The sequence below is a fragment of the Rhinoderma darwinii genome, chromosome 4 (assembly GCF_050947455.1).
Source record: "Rhinoderma darwinii isolate aRhiDar2 chromosome 4, aRhiDar2.hap1, whole genome shotgun sequence".
Taxonomy (NCBI): domain Eukaryota; kingdom Metazoa; phylum Chordata; class Amphibia; order Anura; family Rhinodermatidae; genus Rhinoderma; species Rhinoderma darwinii.
The window spans coordinates 364630181-364646534 of record NC_134690.1 but is presented as its reverse complement, the minus strand read 5'-3'; the positions used below and the strand labels follow the sequence as shown (position 1 = coordinate 364646534).

The 16354-nt window shown below is 41.0% G+C and overlaps 1 protein-coding gene across 2 annotated transcripts in view; it reads left to right on the top strand.

The window, feature by feature from the left end:
* The window catches only part of PAK5 (p21 (RAC1) activated kinase 5), a 153445-nt gene extending 138167 nt beyond the window's left edge, over positions 1–15278 (top strand). For both annotated transcript variants that reach the window (XM_075863070.1, XM_075863069.1), the window contains 6 exons: positions 6697–7188; positions 9595–9728; positions 11639–11765; positions 11920–12045; positions 12484–12618; positions 13703–15278. In XM_075863070.1, coding sequence (XP_075719185.1) covers positions 6697–7188; positions 9595–9728; positions 11639–11765; positions 11920–12045; positions 12484–12618; positions 13703–13858 — 1170 coding nt within the window. In that variant the 3' untranslated portion in view covers positions 13859–15278. The remainder of the gene's footprint in view (positions 1–6696; positions 7189–9594; positions 9729–11638; positions 11766–11919; positions 12046–12483; positions 12619–13702) is intronic.
* Positions 15279–16354: the final 1076 nt, after the last annotated feature.

Sequence of the window (16354 nt, the reverse complement as noted above, 5' to 3'; positions counted from 1 at the left end):
CAGACTGCAGCGGTCACCTGGGATGAAACATCATCCCAGGAGGCCGGCTTGCTAGCAGGCCAGCCAATTGCTGCAGTTTCCCATAGCGGACATTTCGGGTGAAAGACTTCACCACAGTTTGGTGCGGTTCTTCAGCCAGAATGCCCTGCGGCGCACAGGGCGGACACGCTGCGTGCTTTTATGCAGTGTATCTGCCCCGTGTGAACTCAGCCTAAGTGATAAGTCTATTTTGTATAGTCTCTTAAAGGGGTTTTCCCACGAGGGACGTTTATGACATATCTACTGGACCTCTGGGACCCGCACGTATCTCTAGAACGGGGCCCCCTAAACCCCGTTCTACCTCTGCAATAATAAGCAAGTGATGTTTTCAGTTTCATTGTTGTAATCCAAGAGCCATAACTTTTTTATTTTTCCATAGACATAGCTGTGTGAGGGTATTTTTTTTTTGCTGGACTTTGTATTTTTTAATGGCATATTAGGAGACATATAGCTTATAGATGAGCTTTTCTTAACTTTTTTTAGGGGGAAATGGAAGAAAAACAGCAATTCCTACATGCTTTTTTGCATCTTAAATTTACCCCGTTTACTGTGTGGTATAAATGACATAATACATTTATTCTGCATGTTTTGTCGATACCAAATTTATATTATTTTTTATCTTTTTCTACTTTTGCACAATAAAAACACTTTAAAAATAAAGAAAAAGTATTTGTTTTTGTGATGCCATATTCTAAGAGCGATAACATTTTTCTTTTTCCGTCGACGTAGCTATATGAAGGCTTATTTTCTGCAAGATGTATTACATTTTTTGGAAGGCAGAATGAACAGAAAACAGCAATTCTGGCATTGTTTTTTATTTTGACTGCATTCACCATGCGGGCTAAATAACATTATAGTTTTAGAGTTCAGCTCATTACGAACACAGCGATACTAATTACATGTAGCTTTTTTACAGGTTTTTTTTCATAATAAATCATTTTGTAAGGAGCAAACATGGGTTTTTAACTATTTTAACTTTGGATTTAATTTTTTTTTTAATTCTAAACTTTATTGATCTAATTTTTTACCTTTTTTTTGGTCCTAATAGGGGATGCTTTTTTAATACACTACAATACTTCTGTACTACATTGTATTATTCCTAAATATGGCCTAATAGGCATACACTTTTGGCAGACCTGGGTGCCTTTGTTACGCCCCTGCGATCGCTTAGCAGACGGAGCCCCCCCCCTTTGAAAACTTTTAGATGCGGTGGTCACTATTGACCGTGGCACCTCAGGGCTTAATCACCTGGGATCGGAGGTAACTCTGATCCCGGTTGTTAGAGCAGGTGCCCGGCTGTCTTTAGAAAAGGCTGCGTTGTGGCATAAGTACGCCGTAAAAAGGCGTATTGGCGATCATTAAGGGGTTAACTCAGAATTTCCTAATAAGGCATTTTAAAATGGGATTTATAAACAAGACAACTATTTGGCCTAAAACTGTGTTTCTCGACTCCCTTGTACCTCCAACATGTCAACTATTAAGGATTTCCCATAGAGAAAGAACCCGTGGCAATGACTGATGAACTGATTGTAATTAATTGCATTAATTACTTTTTTTATTCTTAATTAAAACATGGACATTCTATATTTTTAAGCAAAGAAACAACACATAAGCTAGACATGCCATAAAGATTCATCATCATGTTTGATCTATCCTCACTATAATTTATAATGTAATTTAGTCATGGAAGATCAGCCATGCAGTAAGCCTCATATACCGTGTACATTTTGACCATATTTTCTAGTGGAATGCACAGAAATCCCTCCCATTGTTCACCGTATGTCATGTAAGCTCTTCTCTTACCATGAATAAATAGCATGTATGTGAGCAATTCTGCTCTGCCAGTGGGCAAACTGATGCCAGTAGCAAGAAATCATAAAATGAATGATTGTGGGTATAGTTTTCTAAAAGAGAGTTATTCAAAAAGGTACTACATCCATTAATTAAAGGGAATGTCCAAGAAAACATCTCTTTCATTGTAATGATCAACACCATTATTGCATTAATCTTTATAAATATCCTAAAATATGATAGCCGCTATTCATTTTATGGACTTCTTCCTACAGGGGTCGCCTGATTTGGACAATCTGAGTCCTCCGAATACACTCTGACCACAGGGTGTCCCACCACTGTGGTTAGAGTATAGCAATCAGCTGTATCTGTGCAGGAACCTGTCAGCAAGTGTTAAAATCACCTGCAGCGCCACCACAGGGAAAATAAAGTATTGCACACTTTTCATTGTAGTCAATGGGCTGTCTGTGTAATGCACAGACATGCTGAGTCCTCCAAGTCCTTGTATCCGCTCTCCACTTCGGCTAATAGAAAAGGGTCTTAAATGGGTGGGGGGGCTCCCTATTAACGCAGAATTACCTAATAGGGTATTTAAAAATGGTTTTCTAAAGCAGAAAACCGCTTTTACATGAGTTGTTCTCTTGGCAAGATACTGCCAGACTCCATATGCATTGATAGCACTAGCCACAAAAATAGCCAATGAGCCACATTTGCAATGTACACGTTATAAATATAATTCTTTTGATGTTAAACATTTTGAATTGGAATCTGCAGAACAATTGAATTATTTTCTTCCTGCAATTTATCAATGCCAGTGTACAATGCTGTTAATTTAGATGGGCTCAAGATTATGCTTCCCATAGGAAAGAAAGGAAGAAAGAAAATACTTAAATTGAAAGTTCCTCTATTGCAATTTTCAGTTTAGTTTTGGTTATTTCCTCTATACACATTGATTGGGAAGGGACAGTGATAAATAGGTTTATATTCAGTGACGCTATATTTGACATAATACTGGAAAAAAAAAAGATGCATCAACAATTTTTGTGAAAGTTTATAAAGTCTCTATATAATTGAAGTTGCAGTCTTCCCGGATCTCCTCTGTGTTTCTTAGGTTGGGTTCACACGAGCACATTACGTCCGTAATGGACGGAACGTATTTCGGCCGCAAGTCCCGGACCGAACACACTGCAGGGAGCCGGGCTCTAAGCATCATAGTTATGTACGATGCTAGGAGTCCCTGCCTCTCCGTGGAACTACTATCCCGTACTGAAAACATGATTACGGTACGGGACAGTTGTCCTGCAGCGAGGCAGGGACTCCTAGAACAGACTACAAAAAAGTAAGGCTCTGTTCACATCTGCGTTGGAGGCTCCGTTAGTAGCCTTCATCACAGATTCCGTAGTTTTTGTCTGCCAAAACAAAAAACACCCTGGAGGAAACCCTGGGGTACCCATTAAATTCAATGGGTTTTGTCAGGCACTGTTGGTTTTTGTCATGCGATGGATCTGGCACTTCCATTGTTCCCGTTAGCCTGTTCCTCTTATGGAACAGAATAATGGAAAAGCTAGCGCAGATGTGAACAGAGCCTAAGGCCTCATTCACACGGCAGGGTTTCCCGGCCGGGTGCCGGCCGTTCATAAATCGGCCGGCACCCGGCTGCATTAGGTATAATAGACCCCTAATGGGGCTATTCACACAACCGATTTTTTGACGGCCGGGAAAACCGGCCGTCAAAAAATAGGACATGCTCTATCTTCGCCCGGGTACCCGGCCGCCCGGCTCCCATAGAAGTCTATGGGGCCGGGTATTACATGGCCATCACCGGGATGTGTCCCGAGTGATGGCCGGGTTTTCCGGAGCTTGTGCTCTATCTTCTCCTCCTCACAGCGCAGAGTGCATGTGAGGAGGAGGAGTTGATGCCATTCGGACGAATGGCATCGCTGTACACTGTGTGGCAGGGCCGGGGTGTACAGCAGGTGGAAGGGAGCGCTGCGCTTGCTCCCTTCCCCTGCTTGAAAAGCACCCGGGCCCGGCGACACCTTCGATGGCGCCGCTAGCAGCTGCAGCTGCTGCTGCTGCGGCTGCTACTATTGTAGCGATGCCACTATAGCAGAGCAGGGAGGTATCTCCCCGCTCTGCTATGTGCTAGCCGCACTTTAGCTCCTTGAAGGAGCGGAATCCCTGTGTTTTCGGGGATTCCGCTCCTGGACAGAGCGCTTGATGTCTCTGTCCATATCTGGGCAGTGACATCAGTGGAAACTCCTGAAGCGGAATCCCCGAACACATGGGGATTCCCCTTCAGGAGTTGCCGCTGATGTCACTGTCCGGATCTGCCCGGCCCGGCACGGATGCAAAACTTAATGCAAACCGGCCGGGCAAAATGGGGATTCCGCTCCTTCAAGGAGCTAAAGTGGGGCTAGCACATAGCAGAGCGGGGAGATACCTCCCTGCTCTGCTATAGGGGGGTCGCTACAGTAGTAGCAGCAGCAGCAGCTGCTAGCGGCGCCATGGAAGGTGTCGCCGGGCCAGGGCGCTTTTAAAACAAGCAGGGGAAGGGACCCACCGCAGTGCTCCCTCCACCTGCTGTACACCCCGGCCCTGCCACACAGTGTACAGCGTACAGTCATTCGTCCGAATTGCATAAACTCCTCCTCACATGCACTCTGCGCTGTGAGGAGGAGGAGATAGAGCGCAAGCGACGGAAAACCCGGCCATCACTCGGGACACATTCCGGGGATGGCCGTGTATTACCCGGCCCCATAGACTTCTATGGGAGCCGGGCGGCCGGGTAACCGGCCGAAAATAGAGCATGTCCCATTTTTTGACGGCCGGTTTTCCCGTGTGAATAGCCCCATTAGGGGTCTATTATTCCTAATGCAGCCGGGTGCCGGCCGATTTATGAATGGCCGGCACCCGGCCGGGAAACCCTGTCGTGTGAATGAGGCCTTAGAGACAAGGTTTGATACTCCCTATAAAATCAGTTGTTAGCTAAAATTGACTGCAGCAATATTACATATTTTGTGGTTGTAGAACTGGCAATATTTTTAATTATTAATATTCGCTGATTCACCATTCCATAGGAAGCAATGGGAGTATTGATTCAAGAAAAGTGATTCTTAATTTGTCAAATGAATTAAGCCAATGCATCATAATGGCTATTGAGTTGCGAACCAAGTTGAGAATTGTCCTAGTCTGTGATAGTATATTCATACTTCTCAAGGACATGTTTATAATTTCTTTTATCTATCTTGATGCTGTCTTGAGGCCTTTTCCTTTTAACACATAAATTGCGTGTTCTTATATCTAAAAAATTTTTTATGTTTTTCAAGTTAATGATTAGGCTCTATTCACATGACAGGGTCCAAGTGTCGGCCAATAAAAACAGCCGTTTTGGACTTTTTTTCCCGGCCGTTTTGCATCCGTTCCTGGTCGTGTTGCCGTTTTTAACGGCCGGTTTTGACCGTTTGCATCCGTTTTTTTCCCTGTCTATTTTAAAATCGGATGAATTTCATTTGTAAATTTTTTGTCACACACTTCCCTTTGTAGATAATGCCACACAGCCCCGTGTAGGTAGTGCCAAACAAGCCCCCTGCCCCCTTTAGGTAATGCCGCACAGCCCCCTGTAGGTAGTGCCACACAGCCCCCTGTAGGTAATGCCACACAGCCTCCTGTAGTTAATGCCACACTTCTCCCTGTAGGTAGTGCCACACAGCCCCCTGTAGGTAATGCCACACAGCCCCCTGTAGGTAATGCCACACAGCCCCTTGTAGGAAGTGCCACACAGCCCCCTGTAGGTAATGCCATACAGCCGCCTGTAGGTAACGCCACACAGCCCCCTGTAGGTAGTGCCACACAGCCCCCTGTAGGTAATGCCACACAGCCTCCTGTAGTTAATGCCACACAGCTCCCTGTAGGTAGTGCCACACAGCTCCCTGTAGGTAATGCCACACAGCCCCCTGTAGGTAATGCCACACAGCCCCTTGTAGGAAGTGCCACACAGCCCCCTGTAGGTAATGCCATACAGCCCCCTGTAGGTAACGCCACACAGCCCCCTGTAGGTAATGCCACACAGCCCCCTGTAGATAGTTCTACACAGGAACGTTTTACATAGCTCCCCAGATTTTGTCCATCTTTTTTGATGCTTCTTTTCTCTTGCTTCCACTATGTCTGCATTCGTCCACTGATGATTTCTTGACAGTTTGTACAAAAAAAATTTTGATCAGGCTGAATGACATCTTTGATTTTCACCCACAGTTCATGCTGCGCTATTGTTTCCGGTAAAACCACGGACACCCCGAAAGAAACCTGACGGAAACCATTAAAGTCAATGGTTCCGTCAGCTGTCGGTGGGGTCTGTCACTTCCGGTATTTTCCTTCTTCTGCTTCTCTGACGGAGCAGAACAACAGAAAAATCAACACAGGTGTGAACGTACCCTAATGGTTTGGTTCTTTTTTTCAACTTTGTATGTCTTGCTTGCAATGTCATAGACTTCTACGGGGCCATACTGTACCTCTGTATGCCTCCGATTTTATACATGGCATGGTGGCATGCGCCATCAGACGCTGCCATTCACAGGAAAGCTAAAGCTCACATTAGTTGATTGTTTTTTCTATCTGTCTTGTATAACACTACATTCAGTGATTCACCATGGCCTCACTAGTTCTCTTTTGTTATCCATAATCGTTCGCTAAATAATAGGTGGTGGGGTTTCCTGCTGGTAAGTACATTGGACGTGTCCTTTCTGAGCTTCAGTACCTGTAGTTTCTCTTTATACTTTGTGAATTCCTAGCTCCGATTTTGTTCTTTTGTGTGATTTTATTTAACAATACTGACACCTGACATTTAACATGTGATTTGCTTTGCAGGCAGACTATGATCTATCACAGGTTTCCTTAAGCCCTCCACTCACTGGATCTGACACATACCCTCGAGGTCCTACAAAGCTACCTCAATCACAAAACAAATCCAATTATCCCTCAAGTAGTTACCAGTATCCCTCAGTATACCATAAGCCATCTCCCTACCATCAGCCACCGCTTCATGGGAGCCCCCACTACATGTCTACAGGTTCTTACCCCAGTTCTCCGAGTACAACATCCAGTGTTTACCCTCCTCCCAGCTGGGGCTCATCCTCAGATCAGCAGCCATCAAGAGTGTCCCATGAACAATTTCGAGCAGCGCTGCAGCTTGTGGTCAGTCCTGGAGACCCTAGAGAATATCTGGATGACTTTATTAAAATTGGAGAGGGCTCAACAGGTATTGTTTGTATTGCAACAGAAAAGCACACAGGAAGGCAAGTAGCTGTGAAAAAAATGGATCTCCGGAAACAGCAGAGAAGAGAACTGCTCTTTAATGAGGTATGAGTCATTTACAATTCTTAAAAAAAAACAAAAAACACCCAGGTTGCGTCATGTTTCCGTTTTGTTCTGACATAATAAAATACTGCAGCATACTACGCTATTATGACCGTCCAAAGCAGCGGGTATTAACTAACACAAGTGTAAACACAGCCTTAATTGCACATTAAATAAATAGTGTAGATACCCCAGCAAACATTCCTTTTATATTTTGCTATGTTATCTTTTATTTAATATAGTTTTATGAGGGTTGTTGATGCACAGCTTTATTTTTCAACAGAAAGTACCTTGTTATACCCTATACCTTGTCCACTTTGGACAATTTATTTTTAGAAGAGTCTCTTGGCAATAAACTGATCACATAGTGTCCCTCTGCTGAGACCCCCAGCAATCGCTGTAATCTGTGAGGGAACCTGGTAGCAAGTGTTTAATGTCACTGCAGCACCACCACAGGAGAAATGAAGCACTACACAGTTCACATTAGAGTAATAGGCTGTTCCTGTAATACATGGATGAGCTGGTTTCTTCAGAGCGAGAAACACCGTATGTAGCCCCCCTCTATGAATTTGCAATATTTTACAATGGGTTTTCTCCACCAGATAGCCCCTTTAACAGCTTTAGGGTATGCCCAGACGTGGCGGAGTTCTGCATACACTGTCCGCAGCAATGCCGCACAGAATCTGCGTTTCAGATTCTGTTGCGGCTTTGCCTAATATGGGCACTAAATTGATGCGGACTAGCCATTGCGTATTGAGGGGCAGAAGGCTTCCCTTCTCTCTATCAGTGCAGGATAGAGAGAAGGGGCAGACCTTTCCCTAGTAAAAGTAAAAGAAATTCATACTTACCCGGCCGTTGTCTTGGTGACGCATCCCTCTTTCAACATCCAGCCCGACCTCCCTGGATGTAGTCCATGTGGACGGAAACGTCATCCCGGGAGGCCGGACTGGAGGAAGAAGCAGGGAGTTCTCGGTAAGTATGAACTTCTTTTTTTTTTACAGGTTGATGTATATTGTGATCGGAAGTCACTGTCCCTGGTGCTGAAAGAGTTACTGACGATCGCTTAACTCTTTCAGCACCCTGGACAGTGACTATTTACTGACGTCGCCTAGCAACGCTCCCGTAATTACGAGTGCACACACGTAGTCACCCGTAATTACGGGAGCCCCATTGACTTCCTCAGTCTGGCTGCAGACCTAGAAATACATAGGTCCAGGCAGAATGAAGAAATGTCATGTTAGTAAAACCAATACGCTACGCAGCACACATAACATCTACGGACTTCATTGCGGAATTTTGACTCTCCATTGAAGTCAATGGAGAAATTCCGCAATGAGTCCGCAACAAGTCCGCTACACGTCCGCAACAACCAGTGTATGCTGCGGACACCAAATTCCGCACTGCAGCCTATGCTCCGCAGCGGAATTGTCCGCAACGTGTAAATGAACCGAACTACAAAGCTGTGGAAGGCAATGGAGAAACGTGTACGCTGCGGACTGTCCGCAGCGGAGTTCCAGAACAATTCCGCCACGTCTGGTCATGCCCTTACAGTTTCTAAGTTTAGACACTTTTGTTTTCCTCATTAAATTGCTTTATGATGATTATGGCTTCATTTACCGTATTTTTTGGACTATAAGACGCAGTTTCTCTCTTAGAATCTGTGCTGTAATCTTCTGCTGCGTCTTTTCTCCTGAAGGCAACAGATGCCAGGAGCAGGAGACTGAGCTCCGAGCTTCAAAGGTCCTTACAGTGCAGTGTAATGGAAGCAGCATGTCTTGTGGTGTGTGTAAAAGATCTCTGTGTTATCTGCTCACTGAACAGTCACATGTTACACACAGAATTCTGTCATCTCATTGTTCAGTGAGCAAATAACAGACATTAGTACACACAGCACAGTAAATCTGTTCAGGTCCTGATCTGCCAGGACCTTCTAGCCACGCCCCCTCCTATATACAGGGCCGCAAGAAGAGCAGATTCAACACTATTAACCCCTGCCACTCCACACCTCTGATGTCTGGTGAGTTCAGGGGAGGGTGAGAGCACTATAGCTGCCAATATCTTGTATTTATGTGTATGACATTATTATAGGGCACTGTGGCTGGCATTGTATTGGGGCACTGTGGTACCCTATTGTTTCAATATTACCCAGGAAATGTATTGTTAAAGGCAAAACCTGTTTTTTCTCCCCTTTTATGCTACAATTTATGGGTGCGTTTTATGGTCCAGTGTGTCCTATAGTCCGTAAAATACGGTACATTTTTTTTAATGTTTTGAGGTGGATGCTTGAACTATCAGCTAAAAATTATGCTAAAAATCATTAATATATAGGGATAATAGCAATAGTCTATGCTCCCTACAACTTTAGCTTTTCTAAGCAGAGCCTAAATAGATTTTTATTTGTGTTCACAGGTAGTGATTATGAGAGATTACCATCATGAAAATGTTGTCGACATGTATAATAGTTACCTGGTTGGTGATGAGCTGTGGGTTGTTATGGAGTTTCTTGAAGGTGGAGCACTGACGGACATTGTTACCCATACAAGGTATGTTATATCATGGTGAGCTATAGTATGGCCAGGATAACACGCAGTTTTTGTGGCAGGTTTTTTAGCGAAACATATGAGTGGACACAACAGAAAAGAGATGCATTACTTTTTCCTTTATACGTTCTTTCCTTTTGGATCCACTTCCGGCTTTGGCTCAAAAAACTGAGCCAAAAACGGCATCAAAAACTGCATCAAAACTGTCTGTGTCTGTGATCCTGGCCTAAGGCTGATCACAGTACTAAGATCTGTCAGTAGCAGATATTTTATTTATTACATTATATTATCATCTTTGTTTCTATATTGTAAATCAATGATTGTTCATATATACTTAGAATTTAGGTTCTGGTTTCAGACAAACTCGGCCTGAAGTTTGAAATCCGATTTTGAACACCTCCATTTTTAGCCTTTTGGACGATTTAGGCTATATTCACACGAACGTAGCCCACCTCGGACGTAAAAAACTGCCGTGCAGGACACGTTGTCACGGATCCTCCACACACTAGAGTCTATTGAGGGATGCGTGACACACAGTTAAATAGGACATGTCCTATTTTTCAACGGACCGCTCACACGCTCCGTTGAAACAACGGTCGTGTGAACGTCCCCATTGAAATACATGGGTCCGTGTGAGGGCTGTTACGGCCCCCACATGGACTAGATTCACGTTCGTGTGAATGAGCCCTTACAGTTTTAAATGTTATGTTTTATAGTTCCACATTGCAGCATGGTACACCAATGTGACAAATAATAGGGCTGGTGTCCATTTGGTCATGCTGGGCCATTAGTACATCTTATGTTGCTGTGTCTTGTACTGTAATGGGTGATGTCGTGTTTAGTATATGTGTTTCTGTTAGTAGTCATTCACATGGCAGAGCCCAGAGATGCTTCTGGGTGTGAATACTTCCATACATACGGCATCTAATAGAGCATGCCATAATTATTTCTTGGGCGGATTTGTATGGAATCCGTCAAAAAGAACCTCTGTATGCCTTCGTATGAAATCGGAGGCTTACGGATCTACAGTAGAGGCTCCATGTACCTCTATGTCAGGTCTATTATGGAGCAGTAATTTAGCTGTGTGCATGAGCCCTTATTTGTCAGCACTCGTATCACAGAGAATTCCCCCTAATATATATATAAAAAAGAGAAAATTAAAAGGCTTACAAAAATATAGTAGGTTCATGTAGTGTTCTAACGTTATAGTATAGTTTGTGTTAAAATTTTATCCCCACCCTAATTTAGGGGGACCAATGCTGTAAACTTGATATTTCTATGTATATCTTGATATACTGATGATATGTTTGTTAGAAATGGCTTTGAACAATATATTGTGCTGTAACTTATCAGTCTGTAAAGCAATATGGTCACTTTTAGATTCCATTCATATTTGTCATTTGGGACAAAGTAAGATAAAATCCAGACCAAGGTCATAAAAGCCGGCAGCGAGTACATTTAAGAAGATGCAGCAATTGAAGCATTAAGCAAAAGTCACAAACAAAATGCAAATTATCTTACGTTTTCCCACGACATTGATGAATTACTGTTCTCATTCCTATGTTAATAACAATCGAGATAAAGTCCTGAAGGTGAAAAGAAGATAAAACAATGTTGTTTTTTTCCCCTCTGTGCTGTGTATAGAAGAGAAAAATAAGTTTGTGCTGCTAAGTAAAATGTGACCCTAGGAATGTACTGGGGAGGGGGTGCAGTAAATAGTGATGCCATTTACAACCTGCCCACTACTGCCCCCGCTGGACTATTAGGAAATGTATCTCCTCTTGGTCAAGTGTAATTTGTTAACCCCTTTGGATCTCTTTGTAACTCATCCATATTTTTCCCATTATATTGGTTGTTATAATTTACATCTCTAAAATATTGCATATTATTCACAATGACATCTTATTTTCCAGGATGAATGAGGAACAAATAGCCACAGTGTGTTTCGCTGTTCTGAAAGCATTGTCCTACCTGCATAATCAGGGAGTCATTCACAGAGATATAAAAAGCGACTCTATCCTGCTGACCAGTGATGGCAGGGTAAGTGTATTGTACTAGATTTTCTACATTTCCAATAATGGTCCGACTATAGTGGCAGTATCATGCTGCGTTCTTAAAAATTGGGAAAAAGCACAGCACACAGCATATTTGTACTTGACTGTAGCTACTTGAGCAATTTTATATTTATTTGCAGATAAAGCTTTCTGATTTTGGATTCTGTGCACAAGTGTCCAAGGAGGTCCCCAAAAGGAAGTCTCTTGTTGGAACTCCATACTGGATGGCCCCGGAAGTTATATCAAGACTCCCATACGGAACAGAGGTTAGGTTGGGAAATGTACTATAATGGGATACAACCGAGTAAACAGTAAAACAATTTCAGAGTAATATATATTTTATGCACAGTGGTTTTCTGCTTAAAAGGGTTGTCTCACATAAACAACCCCATCTCTAAAGACAGCCGCCCCGGTACTCAGCTAATCCCAACAGGTCCGGCACCCGCAGTCCCTGGTGATCAGCTGTTATCACCAGGGGAAGTTTCATTTGACCATGCATACATACATATATGGTCACCTAAACATAAACTACTGTCTCTGGTATAATCATGAGTACTTTCTCCATTTTGGATCTTTATAATTAAAGAAATTGGGAAGTAAAAGGAGGTAGCTCTATGGAGCCCATACAGAAGACGGTTTTCTCTAGCAACCTAGGAAGTATTGCCATAAAAAGGAAGACTGATTAAGTTACTTTCCTCTTTTAGGTGGATATATGGTCACTTGGAATCATGGTGATAGAAATGATTGATGGAGAACCTCCCTACTTCAATGAACCGCCATTGCAGGCAATGCGCCGGATACGGGATAACTTGCCACCAAGAGTAAAAGATGTTCATCAGGTAAGAACATTTATGTCAACCTATTTGAGTCTCAGTTCTCCTGCTTAAACAATTCCACATGTTGATGACACTAAGCTGAAAGAAGAGCGTAGGCAAGAAGGCTAAGCCAGGCTTTTCTCTCTTAATGCAAATCACATCAAAGTTTTATGACGATAGAATTAAGTTTGGGACTTCATTATTAGTAAATAGCCGCTCTATGTCATAGATAATGGTAGCATGTATACCATCCAGTTGTATTTCCTGTGGAGTATAAGAATTCTAGGTGGAAGAAAAACCACTTTTGTAGCTCACATGACACACATTCATACCGTTCAAACTTTTTTTTTGCCCACAGTAGTCAGACATTATGCAAAATGGCTAGTGACAGGGAGGTATAATATTGTGGGTGGTACCAGGCATTTCTGTGTAGATCATTGGAGGGAAATTAGTAGACCAAGTAATACTGTTTCTCAGTATTTATTTGTATCTTTGTTATAGGGATATATAAATGATTTTTGTTTTATGTGACTATCCTGAACTTTTCTAGCTGTCACACTGGCCAGTGCAGAATACACAATAGTCTGACACTTCCTGTGGTGGGGTATTTAATGACAGCTCTATTGTAATGCTGAAGGCCTAGATAAGGCATAAGAGAAACACTACACACAGATAAGGCTCTGTATGCGGCTCCCAAGCCATTTACTGGCTTCCTGTAGTGTGTATTAGTCTATGGATTCTTTTCTGTCCATTAAATCCCATTCATTGCAGCTGCCATGAAACACATACACCCTGCTGCATCTATATAGACCATACCAAAACAAAGTGTGTGTCTCCATAATGGCTGCCCCAAGGGAAGTTTAAAAAAAATAAAAAAAAAATAGCTACATTTAAAAAAAATAAACACATTATTTGTCCTCTACATACTAACATGGAATTAATGAAACAAAAAAATATATATGATAAATTTCCTTTAAAGTGGTACGCCATTTTTTACTATTTTCACCCTTTTAGAATACACAAGTACTCAAACCCTGTTTTTGTCTTCCAATGTCTTAAATTTCCAATATTCGCATGTCTCTAATTCTCAAATGTCTCTGATTCATAGGTTTCTTCAGTGCTACGTGGATTCCTAGACTTAATGTTGGTAAGGGAACCATCGCAGAGAGCAACAGCACAAGACCTATTAAGACATCCATTCTTGAACCTCTCAGGACCCCAGTCGTGTATTATACCACTAATGAGGCAATACAGACATCATTAGGCTCCTGCTTCTCAGGGCAGGGCTATGGAGGAAAAGGATAAAACACCAACAACTATAGAAAACACAAGAAATGCAAAATTGAAGCAGCTAATAATCATAACTGCCTATATTTCTGTACAATAACGATGAAAACGCTGGGGTGCGCCGAAACACAATCCTCACTTTTCACTCTTTTTCTTTGGTTTCTTTGTTTTATTTTTCATTGATTGACAATGCAGACTTTTTACAAAGTTTCTTTTGACGTGATTTTAGATATTAGTCCCAACATATCCCCCAAAGCTTAGCTGAAACAAAGGGAATTTAGTGTCATTTATTTAAACAATGTAAAAATCCTTCTTTGAGGTAAAATGCACTTTTTTTCAACAGTAGGAGTGTAACGTATTTTGAAATGAATTTGTAATTTTCTGTATAATACTTTTGATAATTTGCCGTTTTTTGATGTTATGTAAACATTGTGCCAGTTCCAAAACCAGGTGTAATTTACCAAACATTTTCAAAAATTCCTACTTTTATAATCCTTTTGAAAATGCCCACACCTTTCTTTCACTGTCGACTGTCTATTTTGCTTGCATACAATTTTAAGGCACATCTGAATACTAGAGTGGTTTGCAAACATTTAAGGCCCTTTCATTACCATTACTTAGTGTTACCCAAATAAAAATTATTCCAGATATCTATTACAGCAAAATAAATATTTAATCAATAAATTGTCCAACAATATTTAAGACATGCTAAATAAATATGTACATTATCCATAAATATAAGTATTTCTATGTTTCATATTTAATAACATTGAAGAATAATATTGTTGTTTTTTTTCTAGTCAATAAAGAACATACTATTCAAATTTAAAGAGAGATATTAAAACTAGTGCAAAGTTAAAATGGAAGAGTTGCTAATAACAAACAATTAATTCTCCAATTTGAACTGAAATTATATAGGCAAAACTTTTCCCTGGTACCAGTTTTGATAACTCCCCCTCTTTATATTTTAGCCAGGTGGAGCTTTTTATATTTTAATTTATTTTTCTTTGTTGTATTTTATAGTTATTAATTTAATTTCAATGTATTCATTTTATTAAATTGTATTTATTTTAATTTAATATTTATTTTATTTATAGTCTCATTTCAAAACCCAGTTATTTACTGACCCAGTTGACAGAAAATGTCAACATTTTAAGCGGGTATTTTTTCCAAATTTACCTTATGTTTTCATTGTGATAATGTTGTAGGATGTGTTTGACTCAATACACTTGTGCTGCTGTCTATAATTTTTTTATGTCAAAAAAATGGATGACGATAAATTTGTGTTGCTTGTTGAATGAACTTGCATGTCAACTCTAGGCCTAGATAGATTTGTGTTTTGCAGCCACTTGATTCATATTTATTTCGATTCAAAATAAAATTTATTTATTAATGAGCACGGTTGTCTTTTCTTTTTTTCACATTCCTCTTGCTTCATTAAAGGAGTAATGAATTAATGCCTTGTTTCTAATATTTGGCTTGAAAAACTAGAAAGAAATGTTGAAGATTCTGAATATATGCTTTTATATGTATTACAGCAAACACAAAAGTGAATGGCCACCTGTTAACACCATGTTGATTTGAATGGATTTGGTTCGAAATGATGTGCTGATCAGTTTTTTAATATATGTTTATTGGGGTTGAAGTCTCTAAACCCCCTGCATAGCCATAGCGTTAAATGATAAAATTTTGCCACCACTAGGGGGAGCTTAGAAGCTCACTGCATACAGTTTCATTACTGAGCTCAGTGTATAACCAGTACGCAGTAAGCTTGCCCTATTGTTGGCGTTAGTTGCAGGCAACCAAAATGTTATCCTTTAACTCTATGGGGCAAATTTATTAAGACTGGTGTTTCATACGCCAGTCTTAAACTGAACTGCGCTGGACTAAAATGCATCAAATTTATTAATATTTTGTTGCTAAGCTCCTTTTATATCTTTGCAGGGTTATTTGGAGCTCTGTTTTAGAACAGTAGAGCTCTGACCGATAAAAAGCTAATTTAAAAAATGAATCAGTAGAAAAATTTGGATCTTTTTAGATTAAACAACACAAAATGGTGTTCAATGGTGGACTTGACTTTAAAGTGGAACAGCACTTTGAATCAACTTCTTGAAATTCACTGTATTAGACAATTAAGTGTCCAGTAATTAATAAAATGTTTATCAGAATCAGTCTGCAATAGTAAATCATATTTCCCTCATTGCAGATCTATCAGTAAATTACAGGCTGTTGTTTATGCATGGCTCAAGTCTGTAAATGAAGATAGCCCTATTTTATACAGACATAATATGGCCCCATATTGGGGTCTAAACCGGGTGCAACACCTGGACTCCCCCTTACTTCTACTGAACCGAATATAGATCACCATAATGTTATACTCAGATCAGTAGAACCAGGGACAGTCTGGGTGTTGCAGCCATAATACTGAGCCTAATATGCTGCCTGCAATAGACCTCAGAGTTGTACAAAGTTT